This window comes from Nasonia vitripennis, assembly GCF_009193385.2.
Source record: "Nasonia vitripennis strain AsymCx chromosome 3 unlocalized genomic scaffold, Nvit_psr_1.1 chr3_random0011, whole genome shotgun sequence".
Lineage (NCBI taxonomy): Eukaryota > Metazoa > Arthropoda > Insecta > Hymenoptera > Pteromalidae > Nasonia > Nasonia vitripennis.
The window spans coordinates 710,795-735,486 of record NW_022279631.1 but is presented as its reverse complement, the minus strand read 5'-3'; the positions used below and the strand labels follow the sequence as shown (position 1 = coordinate 735,486).

The window sequence follows — 24,692 nt, the reverse complement described above, 5'->3', positions numbered from 1 at the left end:
TTCCACTGAAAGTATAAATTATAATTAAATATTATTAGAATATATAATAAGTGTTTATAGCAGGATCTATTATTATTTATTGGAACAATTTAAAATACCTTGATTTTTTGTTAATAATATCTATCAGTCAGAAAGGCCTTTGGAATAAAAAATTTTAGAATATAAATATAAATTAAATACATACCTTTATAAAAGTATAATTGTTCTTTATCCATAAGGCAGCATGAAAAATAAATAAAATTATTTATCATAAGACATAATTACTCTTGTAAGTAAATATATATATTTTTTCTAACATATGCACGATTTTCGCGTTTTTTAAGACCTAAAAAGCCGTCCTAGAGTGGAATTTTTCAACCAGCCTGAAAAGAGCGGGCAAAAAAAGCTTCCTTTGCCCGCTTTTTCTAAATTAGCGAAATTTGAAAAATTCGTAAAAATAATTAAAACATGTACATTGAAAAATTCGTAAAAATGATTAAAACATGTACATTGAAAAATTCGTAAAAGTGATTAAAGCATGTACTGATACATATCGATGGTTGAGTGGGATAAGTTTGTATTATGGTGGCGACTCCGAGAACATTGTATCGTGGCCGCTTCTTCGGAAACGGCGCACTGTAATCTGAATCGACTTTTTTGGACAAAAAGCAATAGCGCCTCGTAGAATAGGGCTACCAAAAATAATCGGGGTGATTTTTAAAGGTCTTATGATGTACTTTTATGGAAAAATAAGGAAAAACTGTTTTCTATATGGGAAAGCCTTTGAAAATCCGGCTTAAACCATGGTTTTTTCACATTTTTCGACTATTTCTACTCAAACATAAGTACAGAGAAAATCAGGACAAAAATGTATACCAAATTATTGAAGTAGAGAAAAAAACTCGCTCAACAATTTTTCTAGTATTAAAAATTTTCTGGGTGCTACAGACATTTTCCGGTTTGCAATCATTTAAAGTGGAAAGTTTTTTCAAAAACAAGACTTTTTAACATTTTCAGCTTGTTTCTCTTAAGGATTTGGTAAAAAGGAAACCAGGACAATATTACATTGTAGGTTATCAAATTTACCAGATTATTAAAGTAGAGAAAAAAACCTTCTATTTTGCTGGTATTAAAAATTTTCTAGGTGTTACAGCTAAACTTTCGTGATATGTGGTTAACCTAGAAGGGCTATCGCTCAGATTTTCCAACAATATCTGCGCATCTTGTATCACAATATTCATAAAACCATTTTCTTCTGCACCCAAAAGTATACACCTTCAAGATCTGAAAGATAAAAGTATCTATCTTTAAGATATAATCAGCTTTGTTTGAGGAAATTTAACAAAAAACGAACAAAATATCATTTTCTTTCTATGTTCTGTATGCAATATATATATATATATATATATATATATATATATATATATATATATATATTATATATATATATATATATATATATATATATATATATATATATATATATATATATATATTATATATATATATATATATATATATATATATATATATATATATATATATATATATATATATATATATATATATATATATATATATATATATGTATATATATATATATATATATATATATATATATACGTGAAGAAACTACCTTAAATTTTGTGATTTAAGATTTTCAATGCTAGTAAAGAAAACCTGTGGGCAATTTCCTTACTTTAGCTTAAAATCACTGTAAAACCAATTCTATATCACTTACAAACCTCTCTAAGAAATTAAAATATAGGTCTTTTACTTAAATTTGATAACCTACAATGTAATATTGTCCTGGTTCCCTTTTTACCAAAACCTTAAGAGAAACAAGCTGAAAATGTTAAAAAGTATTGTTTTTGAAAAAACTTTCAACTTTAAATGATTGCAATCCGGATTCTGTAGCACCCAAAAAATGTTTAATACTGGAAAAATTGAAAGTTTTTTTCTCTACTTCAATAATCTGGTATAAATTTTTGTCCTAATTTTCTCTGTACTTATGTTTGCGGAGATATAGTCAAAAAATGTCAAAAAACCATGGTTTAAGCCGGATTTTCAAAGGCTTTCCCATATAGAAAACAGTTTTTCCTTATTTTTCCATAAAAGTACATCATAAGACCTTTAAAAATCACCCCGATTATTTTTTGTAGCCCTATTCTCCGAGGTGCTATTGCTTTTTGTCTAAAAAAAGTCGATTCAGACTACACTGCGTCGTATCGAAGCAGCGTCTTCGGAAACGTCGTATCCTAGACGCGATTTTATTTTCTCTAATTTTATAGTGACAGCACTTCTTGATTTTTAAATACCACTTTACGAGGCATAAAATGCGCGTGAAAAACTAGGAAAAAAAATCAGAATGACTTATTTCTTATTGTCTTTGCATATATTATGAAAACTTATAGCATTAAGCGAATCTAATTCAACTTTATGGACGAATTGAATTATATTATTTTGATGTATGTACCCGAATCCCAAGCATATAAAGATCAGTCTCCGTCTTGACGTCTTACAATATGTAAAAAAACATGGGTAGCACCTTCAAACCGCATATAACAACATAAAGTACGGGCCAATTACTACTTTCCAAAAAATAGCCTTAATTGCACCCTGGGTAATTTATTACTTGGCCAAGCAAACATTATTTTTTCTGGCATTACTGAACAGCATAGCCAGAGATCTTGAATTAAAAAAAAATAAAATTCTCGAAAATGACCTCGCTATCAAAAGTTGCGAGCTATTTGAAATAGGGTTAAATTCTCTGAAAATGCCTTCGAAACAACAATTTGCAGTATTTTGTTGGATTTCTCATCTGAAGCGATTTTTACCCTATGATAAATTGCTTGTAGTCGTCGTACTCTATATTAAATCTCCTAAAATAAGAAAATTTGACAAAATACTGAAAATTCTTTTTTTCGTAGAATTTACCCTATTTCAAATAGCTCGCAACTTTTGATAGGGATGGTCATTTTCAACAATTTTTTAAAAATCTAAGATCTTCGGCTAAGCTGTTCAATAATGTCAGAAAAAATAATTTTCACTTGACCATATAATAAATTACCGGGGGTGTAATAAAGGCTATTTTTTGGTAATTATTAATTGGTCTGTAAATTTTTGTTAGCAATATTTGGAGGTGTTACCCATGTTTGTTACATATTGTATGCCCACACGCAGGTAAAAAACTTGGTCAGCTGAAGTGGAGGACTTTAACTAAGGACGGAGACCTATCTTTATGTGCTTGGGGTTCATGTATCTACATCGAAATAATATGATTTAATTCGTTCATTAGGTTAAATTCGATTCGCTTAATGTTATAAGTTTTCATAATATATGCAAAGGCAATGAAAAATTAGCCATTCTGAACATTTACTGCCCTGTGTCGTAATTCTGACGACAGGTCAAAAAAGAGAAAGAAAGTTAAATATAATTAATGATTTAAGTATAGGTCAGGTCCGGGATACCAGGTAGTGGAGATATATTTCAATAATCATAAACTTTTGTATTGGATAGAAATAATATGTCTATTATCAGAATTGATTAACAAAAGAATAATGCTTAAATCTACAATTATTCTTATTGATATACATTATTTATAGTTTTGTCTAGTTTACGATGTGTTTTGAAAATATAGTAATTATTATAAATTTTATAAGTTTTTAAACGGATATACATAAATTGTTATATTTTATCAAATTTATACTCTACACTGCAAATTCATTAGAGTTTCAAAATAATGGTCTGATAATACTACAAATATATTTTATAAGTATATTAAATTTTATAAATATTGCAAGTGTGTATTCTACGCGTAAATTGCAATAGATTGTTTACTAGTGAGCATAAATTGCCACTACTAGTTTGTGTATGTATGTTCATGATTCTACGCTTAAGTTACTGTAGAGTGTGTAGTGATTAGAGCGCTTAAGATGCGACAACTAGTAGCTAACCCTAGGCCGCGCATTACCTTTTACAGGGAGCTAAGCGAGCGCGGATTGAGCCGCCGGAAAGATCTATACATCCACGCATCATATACCGAAGTGCGCGCGACTCGCCGTCAATACGTCATCGCTTGCTTACTGCCGATGCTGCTTGTTGGTAAGGAGAAGGGGAGTGCACGCATACATGTGTGTCGCTAAGCCTGCTGCTGGTTGTTGGGCTGTTACACAATCTTTGAGTCCGCTACTGGCTTTGTAGCGATAGGCAAAAGTAGGGAGACGAATGTTTTTTGATTTGTTTTAATTTTTATTTTAATTATTCGTTGGATCGTGTGCAGCCTTGTGAAGTAGTTTTTAAAAATCACGAAGTGCTGCCACTACAAAATTAGAGCAAATAATATCGCGTCTAGGATACAACGTTTCCGAAGACGCCGCTGCAATACGACGTTCTTGAAGTCGCCACCACGATACGACCTTATTCCGCTCAGCCATCGATATATAAATATAGGTATACATATGTATCATATAAAGAATTTAATACTTTAAGGCATAAAAACCTCAGTTCTGCTTATAGACAAAAAAAATGCGGTAATCAATACATGCGTTACATAAACTATGGTGTACACTAAGGGCTAAGCAGGCTTCTTGACCACGTGTGGATGTAACAGTACTCGTCTGAGGCAAAAAAGCCTACTTTGAGCTCCTGGTACACAATATACTATTTTGAAATATACTTCAAAAATAATATTTTTTAATTTTAAACATATATTTAAGATGGTACCAGTCAAACTAACGAAAGTGAAGCACATTATAATGTCTCTTTGGATGTAAACGGGAACGGTAGTGCTCAAGAACAGTTTAATTCGATCGTGATCGTGATTTTATCACTGGTTTCCTGAAATTATAATGCGGGAGAATTTAGGCACTTCCATTGGTTAGTAAAATACTATTTTAGTCCTCTTATCGTTGGATTCCTGAGCAGTGCCTCAAGAGATTCCTAATTTGCAATAATAATAACATTTTATTATATTGAAGTGCTTACTGTACCTGTGTGCCGTGAAGCCATTTACATCTTTTCTCAATAATTTAACATCTAGGAGTTACCCTGACACCTGGACATCATCTATGAGGCCGAAATAATTTTGGGCCTTACAATTGTTGGGTCTTGAAAATTTTGGGCATTAAAATTTTTGGGTCTTGAAAATTTTGGGTCTTATAATTTTTGGGTCTTGAAAATGTTGGGCCTTAAAATTTTTGGGCATTAGAAATTTTTCTGTGTGCCGGAATCCATTTTCTCAGTAACTGACATATTTTATTAGTTACTAGCGCGATTCACCTCACTCCTAAAGTCGCTCGGTTAAAATAAATATTGCAATAGTGATAAAATTCAAGTTTTATAAATATATATATATATATATATATATAGTTGATGGCACGTCAGCAGCATGAAAAGAAAATTTGTAAACTTTGTATTTATTATTAATGTTCATATGCATTCATTGTATTTATTTAGCTTCACGTATTTTTCTACTGTGCAATCACACCATTATAAATAGGCTTACATACTGCCATCTGACGAGAGGTATACATGGGTGCCTTACTCAAGAATTGAACAAGTAACCCTGCACGTTAGAGTTAAAATTCTTCCTCCTCGTTTTTCTCCAGATAGGCTCCATGAAATAACTTAAAATTAAGGTTTTAAAAACAGCCCAAAGAAGGGATCAAGGTACTATATAATGCTAACTAAATCCAAAATTTTAACTTGATTATTGCTTTTTTACTCCAGTTATCGCATAACGTAAAAAAAACTACTTTTTTGAGTTTTTGATGTTTTCCTCGGGATCTGTCCCATGTAAGATTTAAGTGGAATACAGGGTGATTCATTTTAATCCGACCACGACAAAAAACCATGGAAAAACTAATTTTAACGAAAAATTACCTGAACAAAAGTTGAAGGGGGTAAAGGGGGCCATCGAATGACACAAACACCTATGACCTTGAACTCGATTTTCAAGGTCATTTGAGGGTAATTGTGATTTTTTTAAATAGGAACCTCTATTTTAGACCTTGGAATCGGATAGAGCGGAAAAAATTACGTCGCAAAGGATATTTTAAGCTTGCTTTGGTGACCTTGAGAAGGTCAATTCAAGGTCAAATAACAAAAAATATGCTAAACAGCTGTTTGTCTGGTTTTATTTTACTGTTGTTGAAAGATGACCTTGACAAAAGTTGAAGGGAGCAAAAGGGGCCATCTAATGACACCAACACCTCTGACCTTGAACTCGATTTTCAAGGTCATTTGAAGGTCATTGTATTTTTTTAACGGGAACCCCTATTTTTGACCTCGGAATACGGAGCAGCGGTAAAAATTACGTCGGAAATGACATTTCAAGTTTGCCTTCGTGACTTTGAGAAGGTCAATTCGAGGTCAAATAAGAAGTATCAGCCTAAGATTGTTTTCCTTTCAATTTTTTCGTAGAATTATCATTTTGTTATTGTAATAAACATTAAGAGAATAATTGACTTAAAATGTGATTATGCTTTGCTGACTTTGGGGTGCTTGATTAGAGTGAGTCTCCTTGCCTCTCACTTTTATTATGTACAGATTTGAATGTAGGTGCCCAAAGACACCACCATGTTTTTGGATTCTATTCAGTTCTTGGGATGTTTTCGTAAGCGAATTTTTATCCTATCTTTAGCGTTACTCAGGAACGACGTGGACACAATTGGCTACTAATTTTCCTCGTCGAATTTTGCCTGAATTTATTGTTGAAATAAATAATTTATTTTGTAAAGATGATTTTTCGTGTTGAATTTTCCCGCGACTTATTGTTGAAATAGACAATTTTTCTAATAAGAGATCTCTTTTCATATGAATTTATCCTCTACTCATTGTTACTTACACTTACAAGGAAAGGTACCCAACCCGAACTCACCGATTTTGATGATTTTCATATATGTTGTAGAACATAAAAAAATAAGAGACACGTATTTTTTTTTTATCGGCTAATTTTCACTTTTAAGGGGTAAAAACCTCCCCTAAAGTTAACCCCCAAAAAGCGTTTTTTTTAAATATCTCGGCTTAAAATTAATATTTTTCAATGAAACAAATTGGAGGTTATTTCTTACAAAAAGAGCAAGTATTTCATGGTGATTTGAAGAGTAAGAGTAGCATCCCCTATTTTTTAGGGGTTGAAAACATATATTTTTTGGCATAATTTTATAATAAAAATGTTTAAACCGACTAAAAAAAATTGGAAAAAATGTTTAAACATCCTTAATAACAAAATTTAGTTGACGTCTTTCGGTGTTTTGATAAATATTACCCCTAAGGGGGTAAACCACCCCTAACACAAAATAACTGTAAATATGTAATTCAATACATAATATTTCGTAGAAAGTTTGTATATAGAGGTTTTCGAGGTCGCTGATTACAAATCTGTTATCAGATTTTGAAAATTCAAAATGGCGGAACCAATAGGACGGAAATATCGAAAAAAAATTTTATATAATAAAAAAGTTTTAAACGACTAAAAAAATTGGAAAAAATTTGTAAACATCTATAATAAACAAATTAAGTTTTTCGATTTTTTCATAGATACTACCCTTTAGGGGGTAAACCACCCCTAACACAAAATAACTATAAGTATACTTCAATCCATAATATTTTGTAGAAGGTTTGTATATAAGGGTTTTCGAGATCGCTCTTTGCAAATCTGATATCAGATTTTGAAAATTCAAAATGGCGGAACCAATGTGGTGGACGAAAATGTCGAAAAAAAATTTTAACTTTCATAAAAACTTGTTATAAATGTGTTATCTTTGTAGCCTGTACATGTGAACTAAAGAGCCTTAAACCCTAAACCCCTAAAGAACAAATAGGCTAAATGGTTGTGCTTTTTAACCAAACCACCTCAAATTCCTAAATTTGTAAACAAGAAAATTCTGTGTGTGAAGCAGTTTTATAATTTCCGTAGAAATTGTTATCAGAATGTTATTGAAATTCCTTTATTGTAAATTCAACTTATAATGTATTTTTGTTTATAATATTAGAGTATAATAATAATCTACAATCTTTTATCTTTTGCCATAGTGCATTTTTTGTATTGAGCATAAAATATATTATTTTACGATGTTTTTACAATAATGGTAGTCCTCATAGAAGTGTTTAAAGCACAATGCTTTTTTGCACCAACCACATCGTACAATTGCAATGTTTGTGCACCCTTCTATTTCACAATGTGTTGCACAAGACTTTCCAAAACTGAAATCTATAGGATTATCAAATTTATCTGGTTTTTCATTGACGTAACCGCTTTTATACCAGGAATATTTAAACAAATCTATATATCTCGGTGAAGACAGTTGGTTGTGAACCAATGATTGAAGTTTAATTATATTATTTCTCACATGTAAATTCATATCATGATCCATTAACATTACATTATCAGAAAATGTTCGGACAAAGTTTTTCCAAATACGGAATCCATAGACATCAAGTGGTTGTATTTTTCCTGTGGTTCCAGTTGGAATTTTTTTATGTTAATAATTTTATTTTGTGGCATTGTTTCTTCTATAACTTTGTCACAATGACCACTCCAAGAATCAAGTAATAGTATTGAGTGATGGACTACATAGGGATAAAATATTTTTTCCAACCAGATTTTGAAGTGATCTGCAATTAAACGACTTACTAATTAACTGATCAACGATATTACAATGTAAAAATTGTGATTAGTTCCCTTACTTGTTGTTAATTTTCCAGATTTGGATGCTTCCACGTACACGTTTTCTGGTCTAAATATGTTTTGTTCTACAATAGGGCCAAACTTGCCACTTGGTTCCTTTAAAACAAGAAATAGCGGTGACAACAGTTGTCCAGTAGCTGATATTAGTGGCTGTATAGTATAACTATGCGTTGTTGCTGAAATTGACTGTACCAGACATTGCACTTGCTTTTCTCCTTCTACTGCTAATGTTCTTCCAGAATGCATTTCTAGCTGAAATCCGCTCTGATCTGTATTATACAAATTTTCGAGTCCAATCCTTGGTATACACGATTTAACGTCATCGATAAATGCTTCAGCTTTAGCCGTAAGTTCTGCACTACTTTCTAGTGTTTTTCTTGTTATGAACTTATTTATTTTCCTAGAAACTATTCGGTGTGCTTGCTTAAATTTGAGTAACCAATGTTTAGAAGCTTTGAATCTAATATCATCAAAACCAATTTCTTTTTTAGCTTGTAAGGCCCATCGAATTATATCTTCATCATGGATAATTGAACCACTGTCGAGAGCTGCTTGAAAATTATCCAGGGTATACTGACAAATTTGTGCTACTTTTTCTCTATACGTGCCACCTTTATTAATTGAATGAGCCCAACGACGTAGCTGACTAATAGATGATACTTTTTTGAATCTGTTTTGCACTGTTTTAAGACTTAAATTTTGCTTCGTTTTGCTACTTCTCCAAAATTCTACAGCTCTTTTTTTGTATTCAAAATCTAGTTCTTCATTATCTGCTGTACATTGATTTGTTGGTGCTATATTCGGATCAGGAAAATGATGTTGCACTTCATCTTCAATTATTTCCACATTATGGTCTTTATACTCTTCTTGAAAATCCAAAGAGTCATCAGTAATCATTTCTACATCGTTGAAATCATGTGTTGCATCTATTAAAATTTCTTTTATTTTTTCGGCCAACTCTGTTTCGTGATAATTCGTGACACTATCTGGTATGTTTAACGCTTGAAAGTATGCTAATAATAAGTTTAGAACATTTAACGGATTAATTTTCATTTTTCAATCTAAAATGAAAACAAGCGGTAAAATTTATACAAGCTGTGTTTTTGCATGTAAGGCACGACTGCTACATTTCTACCAGAATAAAACGAGTGAATGTAAATTGAATCAAATCATTAATTTATGCATTGGAGAAGAATTCTCGTTCCACTTTGTGATGTTCGGAAAAGTCTATTTTTGGTTTTATTCAACTTTTATTCACTTTGAAATTGAATAATGTAAATCTGTATAAAATCACTAAAGAAAATTTTCTACAACTGTATGATACCACTGACAAACAAAAAGACGTACTATTCTTACTTTCCGGCATCGAACTAGAATACCCACAAAACTCACTTACTGCCTAAAAAATAACACAGGCAGCTGAGGTAAACACTCGACGAAAACAATCTAAAAAAAGAACATACTGATTCGCACATATTGTCAACAACTTTTATGAGTGAAAGACATTTATCTGTGGAATTATCATTGAATGTACGATAACATTCATTAAACTAATGAATGCATATAAAATTCCCTTTCAATAACAACGTGTTCTTTAATTGCAAATGAAGTTCGAGTATTAATATTCTTTTTTGTATTTTTACCAATAACAAAAATTATCATAGTAATATAATAATAATAATAAGAAGAAGAAGAATAAGCATAATTGCAATAGCAATAATAACAGTAATACTGATAATAGCAATGATAATGAAAAATAATAATAATAATTAGAATAATATTTATTATTAAATTTAGATTTTTTGATAAATTCATTAAATTGTATAAAATAGTATTATTATGGAATTCCAGACTGTAAATATTTTACTATAGATACAATAATCATTACTTCGAGAATTCATCTAAAAAACGTTTGGCTTACGAAATAATTGTAACAATGAAAAACTCCCAAGTTTGACAACATTAAATTTTATTACAAAACGCAAAAGAGTTTGATAAACTAATTTTATTAACCTATGTTTTTTCATTTGCAAAAAAGTGTGGACTTTTTGAATTTATAAAATTATATAATTATGCAATTTATGAAATACTTTATAATTTATGAAATTACTTTTGAAATTATGCTAATTTATAAAAGCAGAAAAATAAATAATCTTTGATTGAAACATAAAACGAGACGTTATTTGTTACATACAAAATGATAGAATAAAATATCGGTAATATGTCTATACTCGTGTCTACGGTAAAGCATAGGCCTTCGGCTTGTCTGGAGGTTAGGGGTTTGGAGTCGTTTGGTTAAAATGCACAACCATTTAGCCTATTTGTTCTTTAGGGGTTTAGGGTTTAAGGCTCTTTAGTTCACATGTACAGGCTACAAAGATCACACATTTGTAAACAAGTTTTTTTGAAAGTTAAAATTTTTTTTCGATATTTCCGTCCACCATATTGGATCCGCCATTTTGAATTTTCAAAATCTGATAACAGATTTGTAATCAGCGACCTCGAAAACCTCTATATACAAACCTTCTACAAAATATTATGGATTGAAGTATACTTATAGTTATTTTGTGTTAGGGGTGGTTTACCCGCCTAAGGGGAAGTATCTATGAAAAAACCGAAAAACTTAATATAGATGTTTACAAATTTTTTCCAAATTTTTTAGTCGTTTAAAACTTTTTTATTATATAAAATTTTTTTTCGATATTTCCGTCCGCCATATTGGATCCGCCATTTTGAATTTTCAAAATCTGATAACAGATTTGTAATCAGCGACCTCGAAAACCTCTATATACAAACTTTCTACGAAATATTATGTATTGAATTACATATTTACAGTTATTTTGTGTTAGGGGTGGTTTACCCCCTTAGGGGTAATATTTATGAAAACACCGAAAGACGTCAACTAAATTTTGTTATTAAGGATGTTTAAACATTTTTATTATAAAATTATGCCAAAAAATATATGTTTTCAACCCCTAAAAAATAGGGGATGCTACCCTTACTCTTCAAATCACCATGAAATACTTGCTCTTTTTGTAAGAAATAACCTCCAATTTGTTTCATTGAAAAATATTAATTTTAAGCCGAGATATTTAAAAAAAACGCTTTTTGGGGGTTAACTTTAGGGGAGGTTTTTACCCCTTAAAAGTGAAAATTAGCCGATAAAAAAAATACGTGTCTCTTATTTTTTTATGTTCTACAACATATATGAAAATCATCAAAATCGGTGAGTTCGGGTTGGGTACCTTTCCTTGTTAGTATTCAATAGTTTACTAGTTATTGAATAGTTATTGATTAGCCAAACTAATCAAATATCATTTGTTTAACATTTTCTCTTTTTCATTCATTGACCTTTATTTTTTCTATTAAAATTTATTACTCATCGAAAGCTATCTAATTTGTTCAGTTTGGTAAAAACAAAATTTTTTATTGAACTTGTTATAAATTTTTAACAATGGCTGATTATCCAGCCGCTGAAAGGGTTGATATTTTATTGATTCTTGGTGAATCTAGACGTAATTATCGACAAGCTGCAGCCTTGTATCGAATTCGATATCCCGATAGAAGACATCCAAGTCATACAACCATTCGTGAGATTTACCGTAGAGCTCAACAAGGGCAACTAGCACGGGTTAGAGAACGTCGTAATTACAACGAAGATGATCTTCGTGTAATGGTCGTTTTAGCAATGGTTCATTTGAATCCCCACGTTAGTACCCGTGAAATTCAAAGGCAAAGTGGTATACCTATGGCTACTGCTTGGAGAATACTAAGAAGTCAACGTTATCATCCATATCATATTACTTTGACTCAGGATCTCACACCTGCTGATATGAGGTTAAGGCTACAGTTTTGCCAATGGGCACGACAAATGATTGCTAATGATCGTCACTTTTTTCAATACGTAATGTTTTCTGATGAAGCAAAATTCAAAGGCAATGGAGAGCTTAACCGACACAACTGTCATTATTGGTCGAATGTTAATCCGCATTGGTACAGGCAGATAGATAACCAAACTCGTTGGAGTCTTGATGTTTGGTGTGGAATTGTTAACGGATACCTTGTAGGCCTATACTTTTTCGATGAAAATGTAAATGGCCATAATTTTTTACAGTTCCTGAGAGAACGTCTTCCAGTACTTCTTAAGGAAGTAGATTTATACACAAGAGCAAGAATGTGGATTCAATTAGATGGAGCTCCTGCGCACTATACTCGAATAGTTAGACAATATCTTAATCAAAATTACCGTGACAGGTGGATTGGACGCACTGGACGTGCAGATTTGGGTGTTCGATGGCCACCGAGATCTCCAGATATGACATCACCCGAGTTCTATTTGTGGGGGTATTTGAAAGATGTTGTTTATGAACATGAAACTACAACAAGGGAAGATATGATCCACAGAATTCAAACCGCTTGTGAAAACATCCCAAGAGCTGTATTACTCAGAACAGTAGAAGATTTTCAGCAGCGAATTGAATTGTGTATCCAACAAAATGGTGGTGTCTTTGAGCACCTGCGTTGAATTTTGAGCAAAAGTGAGAGGCAAGGGGACTCACTCTAATCAAGCACCCCAAAGGGAACACAATCCTATTACGTCCACGTCGTTGTTCCTGGGTAACGCTAAAGTTAGGATATAAATATGGACTTCACATAACATTTGATATTGCATTTTTGCACTTTTGACCTTACAAAATGGCTTTAAAGTCAGCAAAGCATAATCACATTTTAAGTCAATTATTCTCTTAATGTTTATTACAATAACAAAATCATAATTCTACGAAAAAATTGAAAGGAAAACAATCTTAGGCTGATACTTCTTATTTGACCTTGAATTGACCTTCTCAAAGTCACGAAGGCAAACTTGAAATGTCATTTCCGACGTAATTTTTTCCGCTGCTCCGTATTCCGAGGTCAAAAATAGGGATTCCCGTTAAAAAAATACAATGACCTTCAAATGACCTTGAAAATCGAGTTCAAGGTCATAGGTGTTTGTGTCATTCGATGGCCCCCTTTACCCCCTTCAACTTTTGTTAAGGTCATTTTTCGTTAAAATTAGTTTTTCCATGGTTTTTTGTCGTGGTCGGATTAAAATGAAACACCCTGTATAGTCGTAATAACTTTCAATAATCGTGTTTTTTTTTAAAGATTTAACATTTAGTTTTCAAGCTAAAACAATTTTAAAATTTACGCTTTATGGTGTATAATAAAAGAAAGATGAACAATAATATCACTTTTCCGCAGTAAATAGATAGGTAATTTTATTCTCTTATATATATATATATATATATATATATATATATATATATATATATATATATATATATATATATATATATATGTAGTTCTCTGTCAAATCAAAGATCAAAAATTTTTTTTACTTAAAATTCTAAGGTACGCTTATTAAGTTTGTTATTATAATCAATTAATACAATTTTTCAATAGTAAAACCTTATTCGAATATACATGTATTAAAACTCGTAGTTATCTACTGTTATAAAATGTTGGTTGTATTAAATAGATTCATTTACTTTTACCTTTTACTTTTTTTAAAGTTAATTTTTTAGAGATTTCAGTCCTTTTCAGTAATTTTTTTTTGAGTATTTCATATTTTTCCTAGAAATAAAATATAGGCATCTTTAGCACCTTTCGACCATGGCTTTTTTGTAACATGTTTATCACTATGAAATGAAATCACTGATCGTTCTGATACACTACCCTTGAATGATTTCTACACCTAGACACCGCCCTCGAGTGATGTGTTTACCTAGACATACAAAATTACGGAGAGCACCTATACCTCGTCATCGGCCACCCCGTAAACTAGACACCGCCCTTGAATTATTTCCAAACCTAGACACTAAAAACTACATGTAAGCGGGCATGCAGAAAACCGATGAGAAAGCAATATCTATCTGTATATAGATGTGAGGCTAACTTAACGGTCCTAACATTTTTTGATTTGATTTGTGCATTTTGTGAATGACACACTCGTGTATTATATGAAGGGTAGCTGTTTTTATCAATATTTTTGTTGAAAATCATAGTTTGGCATAATAAAACATAATATAAGTCAAAATATATTAGAGACAACAAAGAAACATATTCATTTCTTTGTAATGAAAAATGCAAACCCCAACATAAAAGTAAATAGTAGCGCGGGCGTCGCGGCTTCGTCTGCTTCTCAAACTCGCCTTCGTGGCGCTGCCACGCTACTTGATTCTTATAAAACGATTTTGAAATCGTGCTTTTTGATTAATTGAAATTTTTCAATCCGACAATCTAATTGAACCATTTCAAAAACGTTCTACAAAAATTTATTATCATCGAAGATACATCTAATATTTAACAGTATATTTAAAAATGACACATCAAATGATTGAATATCATTTTAACCAATATGTAAATCGCGAACAATACAAGTAATGTCTAGATTGCGGATATTTTGCATTTAGTTTAAACCATGCAGTCAAAGTTATGTTTAAGTTTTTATGAATAAACTCTTCTTCTGATCCTTCCTCAAAGATTACAAACTGTTCATTTTTCAAATGAACAGCTAATCGGTAAATTACGTGTGATAAAACATACATTGCATATTGTAGTAGACAATACATTGCTTCTGGAGAGCTTATATATCTTGTATTTAAATATTGTTTTTGTCGCAGACGCACACGTCTGCAACGCGAGCTACGAGACGAGTCAGCGATAAGAGTTCGCAGAGCCGTACTACGATGCATAGCATGAGCTTGCATCGAAGACGTTAGCTTAGCGGTTAGAGCTCCCGCTTGTTAATCTCGGGGTCCGCGGTTCAAGCCCGCGTCTACTCTTTTTCGCTTTCCGACTTGTCTCCCCTCCGTCCGTTACCCTTTTATTTCATTGAAGTGAATTTTTCTTCTTCACATTCGTTTTCATTATTATCTTTGACCATTTTTATAAATGCACAATCATGCTTTACACATTAAGTAGTTAAACATACTTTGTCATTAATATGACAGTTAAATTTCAACAATAAAATAGGGTTTGTATGGATTATAGATTCTATCGGATCGATTATCAGCTATATTTTGAATTCATAAAAATTGAACGGAGCGGTCGATCTAGAAAATCTTGAGGGAAAAAGAAGGCAATTTTATGCTCTTTTAGATACACTATTGTTGAATAGATTATATATCTAAAAAAAATTAACTTTTAAAAAAGTAAAATGTTAGGCGAGTGTGATATATTCCGCAACGAAATTACAGATAGAAAAGAACTGAGATCAATCAAACAAAGTTAAGTTTATTATATTTAATCGTAGTGAAGCGAGGAACAACTCTCAAGATAATTACTACGTAACTTGCCATGCACATTTCATTTTGTTTATTGGTAAACAACTGAAATTTTCTTTTTATGTAATAGAACGTCATACAAACACTATAAGTACCACACTCGCCTAACCTTTTACTTTTTTAAAAGTTAATTTGTTTTAGAGATGTCAATCCTTTTTAGTAAATTTTCTTGAGTATTTCATAAGCATATTTAGCACCTTTCGACCACAGCTTTTTCGTAACATTTTTATCACTAACATATAATCACTGATTGTTCTGATATACAGCACCCTCGAAGTTGTCTACACCTAGACACCAAAAACCACAGAGCGCTTCACCGAGACCTGACCATCGGCCACCCTGTACACCTGGACACCTTCCTCAAATGATTTTTACAGCTAGACATAAATAATCACGGAGCGCACCACCTAGACCTCATCATCGGCCACCCTGTACACCTGAACACCTTCCTCAAATGATTTTTACAGCTAGACACAAAAAACCACGGAGCGCGCCACCTAGACCTTGTCACCGGCCACCTTGTACACCTAGACACCATCCTTGAGTAATTTATTTACCTAGACGCCAAAAACCACGGAGCGCAATACCTAGACCTCGTCATCGGCCACCCTGTACACCTACTGTACTGTAGACACTGCCCTTGAACTATTTTTATACCTAGACACCAAAAGTAATATATTATTATATTTTCTTGAAAAAGCAATGGCAACTTCTCGGTCCTAATACTTCATGCGGCTAACTTAACGGTCCTAACACATTTCGGGCTGAAGAAGAAAAACGTGATTTTAGCATTTGTGGATTATACACTAACGTATTATAAAAATAAGCAGCCTTTTCACTAATATTTTCGTTGAAAATCATAGTGTAGCTCAGAAAAAATTGAAATAAGCCAAAAAACCTCACCAACAGTAATAATGAGTTTTTTTTTTGTATAATGAATGATTATCAGCTATATTGTTTTTATTGAAACAAATTTTTTTCTATTGTTACTTTGTAAAAAAGGGGTTATTCAGTATTATTAAAAGGAGTTTGCTAATTAAACTATTTCCGAAAGTTTTTAGTACATTTTGCTTCCTCCTAAGAGGAAGCTTCGTAATAGTAAAATTTTCAGTTTTGCTAAAACTTCGTAGAAACGCATTTGGAAGTGTTTGGAGTACGAGTGTGTGCGTGTGTGTGTGTGTGTGTGTGTGTGTATGTACGTATACCGTCATAATTCTGAAACGTCGCGATCGATTTAGAAATTTTTTTTTTTTTTTATTTTGATATGATATATCAAGTGGCGCGGCAGCGCCAAAAAGGCGAGTTTGAAAACCAGCGGCGCCCGAGCAGTGCTGGGGTCACGATTATTCGGAGGGTCGTTCAAATGCCAACTTTAGGGGGCATCACGGTAAGAGCAATCCGCTGCGTCCCTTGAAGTCAGCCATCGGGCAACCCTGCATCAATTAAAAAATGTTCGAATAACCGGTAGCTGCCCCGATCAATAAGAATATGTCAAACTAAAACTAAAAAACAAGAACCCTAAGCACCAAATCTAGTTACCCAAGACTTGTATATCGTACGTAAATATTAATATATCCCACAAACAATCTACCTACCCCATGCACAGCGAGATACAAATGAAAAAATAATACTAAATCAAAATCTCCTGAAACCATCCACACTAGGCACAGCGAGTTGCTAACATAAAACGAAAATATTAAATCCTAAGTACATAAGCCTACGCAAAAATCAAATTAAATTTTTAAATATGTCTGCACGCTGAAGAAAGGCGAGCGATCGCAAGAGTGAGATTAAAAACTAAAATCCTTAAACCCACCTACCCCAGTCAGTAAGAATTTGAGTCGTAAAATATTATTTTAAATACGTCGGCATATTAAAAAAAGGCGAGCGAGCGTGAAAGTAGCATCAAAAACCAAAATTCCTAAACCTACCAACCTCACACAGCTAGAGTTTTGGTTTTACCCAAATGTAAGAGTTTGATTAAGGGACTCTTGCTAAATTATTCTCCATAGATGATATTATCATCTTAATTAATATTATCCTCTCTCTCTGGCTCGCCTCCCTTTGATATGCCGACGTTTTTAAAAAAATATTTTCTTAGTTAATCTCTTTTTCCTTGTTAAAAATAATTGCATTAAATTCCACATCGAATTTTATGCTGTAATTTTGAAATTTTTAAACGTTTAAACAATAATATAAATGCAATAAAACGATAAAGGCCCTTTTACACTATGTACTGGAATTGTAAAATATTTTAATTACGCTTCAACCTATGTACTATAAGGGGTTTTTGGGGTCGCTGATTACAAATCTGATATCAGATTTACAAAATAATTTGTTTAAACAACTTTGTTAATACAAATTACTGCATAATTTGAGTTTTAAGAGAAACCTATGTACTACCAGGGGATTTTAGGGTCTCTGATTACAAATCTGTTATTAGATTTGTAAAATAATGCATATAACAACGGAATACATTGTAAAATACAGTCCTTAACTTAACCCATTTAACCTACGCTCTCCGAACTCAATAAATTATTTAAACTACATCTCGGCACATCGGAGGAAGGCGAGCGAAGCGAGTATAAAATCAAAGCACTTAAACCCAACTACGCCACGCTCCCCGAGATCAGCAATTTATTTAAAAAATCACCTTGGCACATCGGGGGAAGTCAAGCGAAGCGAGAATAAAATCTAAAACCAAAGCGCTTAAACCCAGCTACCCCATGCTCCCCGAGAGCAACCATTTATTTAAAAAACACCTCGGCACATCAGAGGAAGGCGAGTGAAGCGAGTATAAATAAAAAATCAAAGCGCCTAAGCCCAACTACATCACCCTCCCCGAGCTCAAAATTTATTTATAAAAACACCTCGGCACATCGAAGGAAGGCGAGCAAAGCGAGTATAAATCAAAAACCAAAGCGCTTAAACGCAGCTACACCACGCTCCCCGAGCTCAATAATTTATTTAATCAACGCCAGTGCACATCGGAGGAAGGCGAGCGAAGCGAGGATACAATCTAAAAACAAAGCACTTAAATGTAGCCACCCGACGCACGATAAGTTTATATAAAAAACATAAACTCTTAAACCCTCCTACCCCATGCAATGCGAGTTTCCGTACTCGGCACAGCGGAGGAAACCGAGTAATTGCGAAAATTATTGTATACAAGCATGTATACAATATGTTGTAGTTGTCCAATAATTTGTACATGTACAAGCTATTTTAATCGACATAAGCCGCGCATTTCCTATAAAATTCTCTTGGCGCATGGATTGAAAATGAATGGATGCTTCAAATGAGTATTCTCAAATCATTTTGAATTTTGAAGAGTATGTTTACGTAACTTGTACATAATTTGTTTTTCTAGAATAAAAAATGCGAGAGTAAAATGACTGCAAAGCTGTAAACTTTGCTCGCCTTCCTCCGCTATGCCGAGTTCTGAAACTCGCAGTACGAGGGGTAGGTGGATCTGAGAGTTTATGTTTTTGATATAATTCTCGCAATTGCTCGCCTTCCTCCGATGTGCCGAGGAGTTTTTTTAAATAAATTGCTGATCTCGGGGAGCGTGGTGTAGTTTCAAGTTTGTGGGATATATTAATATTTACGTATGATATTCAAGTCTTGGGTAACTAGATTTGGTGCTTAGGGTTCTTGTTTTTTAGTTTTAGTTTGACATATTCTTATTGATCGGGGCAGCTACCGGTTATTCGAACATTTTTTAATTGATGCAGGGTTGCCCGATGGCTGACTTCAAGGGACGCAGCGGATTGCTCTTACCGCGATGCCCCCTAAAGTTGGCATTTGAACGACCCTCCGAATAATCGTGACCCCAGCACTGCTCGGGCGCCGCTCGTTTTCAAACTCGCCTTTTTGGCGCTGCCGCGCCACTTAATATATCATATTATCAAAATAAAAAAAAAAAAATTTCTAAATCGATCGCGACGTTTCAGAATTATGACGGTATACGTACATACACACACACACACACACACACGCACACACTCGTACTCCAAACACTTCCAAATGCGTTTCTACGAAGTTTTAGCAAAACTGAAAATTTTACTATTACGAAGCTTCCTCTTAGGAGGAAGCAAAATGTACTAAAAACTTTCGGAAATAGTTTAATTAGCAAACTCCTTTTAATAATACTGAATAACCCCTTTTTTACGAAGTAACAATAGAAAAAAATTTGTTTCAATAAAAACAATATAGCTGATAATCATTCATTATACAAAAAAAAAACTCATTATTACTGTTGGTGAGGTTTTTTGGCTTATTTCAATTTTTTCTGAGCTACACTATGATTTTCAACGAAAATATTAGTGAAAAGGCTGCTTATTTTTATAATACGTTAGTGTATAATCCACAAATGCTAAAATCACGTTTTTCTTCTTCAGCCCGAAATGTGTTAGGACCGTTAAGTTAGCCGCATGAAGTGTTAGGACCGTGAAATTGGCCGCACAGCTATAGCCAGATGGACATTGCTTTTTCAAGAAAATATAATAATATATTACTTTTGGTGTCTAGGTATAAAAATAGTTTAAGGGCAGTGTCTACAGTACAGTAGGTGTACAGGTGGCCGATGACGAGGTCTAGGTATTGCGCTCCGTGGTTTTTGGCGTCTAGGTAAATAAATTACTCAAGGATGGTGTCTAGGTGTACAAGGTGGCCGATGACGAGATCTAGGTATTGCGCTTCGTGGTTTTCATTGTCAAGGTAAATAAATCGTAGGAGGGCGGTGTCTAGGTGTACAGGGTGGCCGAACACGACGTATAGGTATTGCGCTCCGTGGTTTTCAGTGTCAAGGTAAATAAATCGTAAGAGGGCTGTGTCTAGGTCTACAGGGCGCTCTGTGGTTTTTGGTGTCTAGGTGTAGACAAATTCGAGGGTGCTGTATATCAGAACAATCAGTGATTATATGTTAGTGATAAAAATGTTACGAAAAAGCTGTGGTCCAAAGGTGCTAAAGATGCTTATGAAATACTCAAGAAAATTTACTAAAAATGATTGACATCTCTAAAATAAATTAACTTTTAAAAAAGTAAAAGGTTAGGCGAGTGTGGTACTTATAGTGTTTGTATGACGTTCTATTACATAAAAAGAAAATTTCAGTTGTTTACCAATAAACAAAATGAAATGTGCATGGCAAGTTACGTAGTAATTATCTTGAGAGTTGTTCCTCGCTTCACTACGATTAAATATAATAAACTTAACTTTGTTTGATTGATCTCAGTTCTTTTCTATCTTTAATTTCGTTGCGGAATATATCACACTCGCCTAACATTTTACTTTTTTAAAAGTTAATTTTTTTTAGATATATAATCTATTCAACAATAGTGTATCTAAAAGAGCATAAAATTACCTACTTTTTCCCTCAAGATTTTCTAGATCGACCGCTCCGTTCAATTTTTATGAATTCAAAATCAATCAATATATTAAAAATTTTCCAAAATTCCACACCATCTATTTAAGTATTCACTTCTATCAGCTGTCCCTATAATATATTATAGGGTAATAAATTGCCTGGGGCGCAATAAAGATTTTTTTTTTAATAACTATTTGGAATTATTTGGATATAGTATTAGTGATACACCTATAAATACAATTATAACAAATACAGTAAGCCACAACTAGAACTCGGATGCCACACGTCGAACGGAAAAAATGCCTCTGTGACACAGCAGCTATATAGCATAGCAGAGCATAGCATGGCAGTGCATAGCATGGCAGAGCCTTATGTACACTTTTCCTAAAAAAGATTACATGATTATTACAACATTTTACTGGCTGCATTTATATTTGTTTAATTGATTTAAATGCACTGAATGCACGTCATGGAATGAACGTTAGCGACCGGCTTTATTAGATCAAAAACGAGATTCCAGCTGCTAGTCAAGCTGTGGAAGTCATTATTATCATCCTTGGTACACATATATTTCGAAATATACTATTGTTTAGGGTGTAGAGTTTTTTTTTTCTGTAGGATTTTTTACGGTGCCTTTTCCAGGAGAATTTGAACTGTACTACTCTTCGCCGCAAAAATCTGAACTGTACTACTTTTCGCCGCAAAAACGTGAACTGTACTTCTCTTCGCAGCGAATATGAACTGTACTACTCTTCGTAGGAAATCTAAACCGTACAACTCTTCGTAGGGACCGACGATATGTTTTTTGATTCTAAATTCGAAAAGAAATTTTTGTATGATTCTGACGGTTTTATGGCCATTATATAGCCATTTTTCGATTTTTGAAAAAATATTTTTGCTTATTTTGATGATAGAATTCATACAATATATTTAATACTAGGAATGAAGGCGCGCTTCGCGCGCTCCTTATTCTATCTATGTCTAATAACCCTGGTAGAAAAAACAACATAAGTTTTGGGTACACTAATTTCTGCTAATATTTTTACCATATTACCTACCATATGTTACCATATTCTGTAATACTTTTAATATAAATATATTAACAACGCCCAAAGTCGTTGTCGTTAAGGTCTGAGAAGTGAATTTGAAGAAAAGTTCAGTAGAAGAGTCAGTGAGTATAAGCCTATTATTACAACCCTATTCATTTGCATTGTAAAAAAGCTAGGCAATTGAAATTTTACACAGATACTTGATATGCTACCTATAAAAACATGTGATCCAGATGATTTTAATTTAACTGTTTTCATTCATATTTTCACATTGAGGCACATGTGAATTTTTTAATTTGGCGGGTCACATTTTGCTTATAGGCAATTACGCAGTAAATACTATCTCTAGCACATTGTATTTTTGGTTTTCAGTGTATTTTTACATGAAGAAAGTGATAAATATTTTGCCTTTCTTGTCAAGACATTAATAAGAATTTTAACTCTTAACAGTCGTGAGAGATTTTGAGATCGATGCCTATTTCTCTATTTTTGCATTTGCTCTCATTCGAAAACTAACGGGTCTAGAGAGCGCATATTTTACATATAGATTTATTTTGTGTCAATGAAACAATATACAAAGTTCAATTAACCTTAACTGAAATACTTTTTATTTCGATTCCGACACTGATGTGAATAACTTATACGACTAAATAATTATCATGGGTGTTGAAGTCGAAATCAAAAGTATTTCAGTTAAGGTCAATTCAACTTTAAATATTTTCACAACCAAAACAGAAATATATATGCAAAAAATGAGCTCTCTAGAAATTAGTTTTTAAATGAGAGCAAATGCAATGCAATGGAAAAATCTCAAAATCTCTCACAACTATTAAAAGTAAATATTCTCATTAATGCCTTAAGAAAAAAGCCAAAATATTTATCATTTTCTCCAGGTAAAAATACACTGGAAACCGGAAATACAATGTGCTAGAGATAGTAGTTACTGCGTGACTGTCTATAAGTAAAATGTGAGCCGCTAAATTAAAAAATTCACATTGCCGTTGGTGTGAAAATATGAATGAAAACAGTTCAATTATCTAGATTACATATTTTAAAATTTAAAGGGCATTGTAGTGAAAAACTCAAATTCACTGACTCGGATACTGAACTTTTCTTTAAATTCACTTCTTAAACCTCACCGTGGGCGACTTTGGGCACGGATACACAATATATCTTTATACTTTTTATTCTTTTAATTGCACTTCTCACTTATATTTAAAAAAAAACTAAATAACATACACACACACACATTATTACCTACTTCAAATAGGGTTAGGGTGACACTTTTCAATGCACATGTTTCAATACTACACTTTTGGTAATGATTAATTTATCAAGATTTCTTGTTGGTAATATTGCATATATTTTTTTCTGAATCCGCTATTCAGATTTCATACTATTTAACCTCATTTCATTTTATTTTAAACACCTGAAAAATTTCTACCAGGGTTATGACTGTTATGAGGGTTATGAATTTAAAGCGTGCGGGTTCTCATCTGTTACCTAGGCAACCGACCATAGCAACCAATCAGAATCACGTATTAAAGGCTTCACAACCAAGTCCATCATTTTTTTAAGAGAGGTTGTATTTATGTTGAACCTTCTAAATCGCTTACTAAAGTTCAGGATGTTTTAAGAAAATTCATGATTTTATGAGTTTATGAGGACTCTATAATATTTAAAATAATGAGGTTTAAATTTTTTCATGAAAATTATATGATTTGATATTGTGACGTTTGCTTCTTCAGTAAATTAATGAAGATTGAAAGTATTTTAAAAACCATAAATATACTGTAACTGTTAAACAATATTGTATCTATTGGAACTATAAATTTTGTTGGAGGAAGCTACGTGCCAAAGAATCAGCAGCGGTTTTTTTTAATTGTTATTACAGCTTCCAATTTACCTGGACCAAATCTTGAAAATGTTGTTTGGTAGGAATGTATGTTTATAATATGTACCTGTCTATACTATTAACTAGTTTTATTTATTAAATACATTAAATTTCGAGGAATAAATGCAAAAAAATCCCGTGACGGACAGACGGACGGACGGACATTTTTTAAGTTCTTTTATTGCTAAAAACTAATTGAAATTTACAATTTAACAAAGAACATTGCTAACGGAAAAAATATTTAATTTTTTTTTACGAGTTTTGGAGGGTTTTTACAAAATAGACTAAGTATTAAACCGCCAATTCATTGGCACATAGCTTCCTCCAACTAAATTTATAGGTCCAATAAATAAAATATTGCTTTAATATAGAGTATAATCTG

General features: G+C 32.6%; 1 protein-coding gene across 6 annotated transcripts in view; it reads right to left on the bottom strand.

Moving 5' to 3' along the window:
* LOC116416881 (glutamate receptor ionotropic, kainate 2) overlaps positions 1 to 24,692 on the bottom strand; it is a 416,816-nt gene that overhangs the window by 5,855 nt on the left and 386,269 nt on the right. Inside the window, exon 8 of one of the 6 annotated variants that reach the window (XM_032601870.1) lies at positions 158 to 205. The exons of the other annotated variants lie outside the window; for them this stretch is intronic. Within the exon in view, the coding sequence (XP_032457761.1) occupies positions 173 to 205 (33 nt within the window). The 3' untranslated portion in view covers positions 158 to 172. Of the gene's footprint in view, positions 1 to 157; positions 206 to 24,692 lie in introns of those variants that run through there. 6 annotated transcript variants of the gene reach the window in all.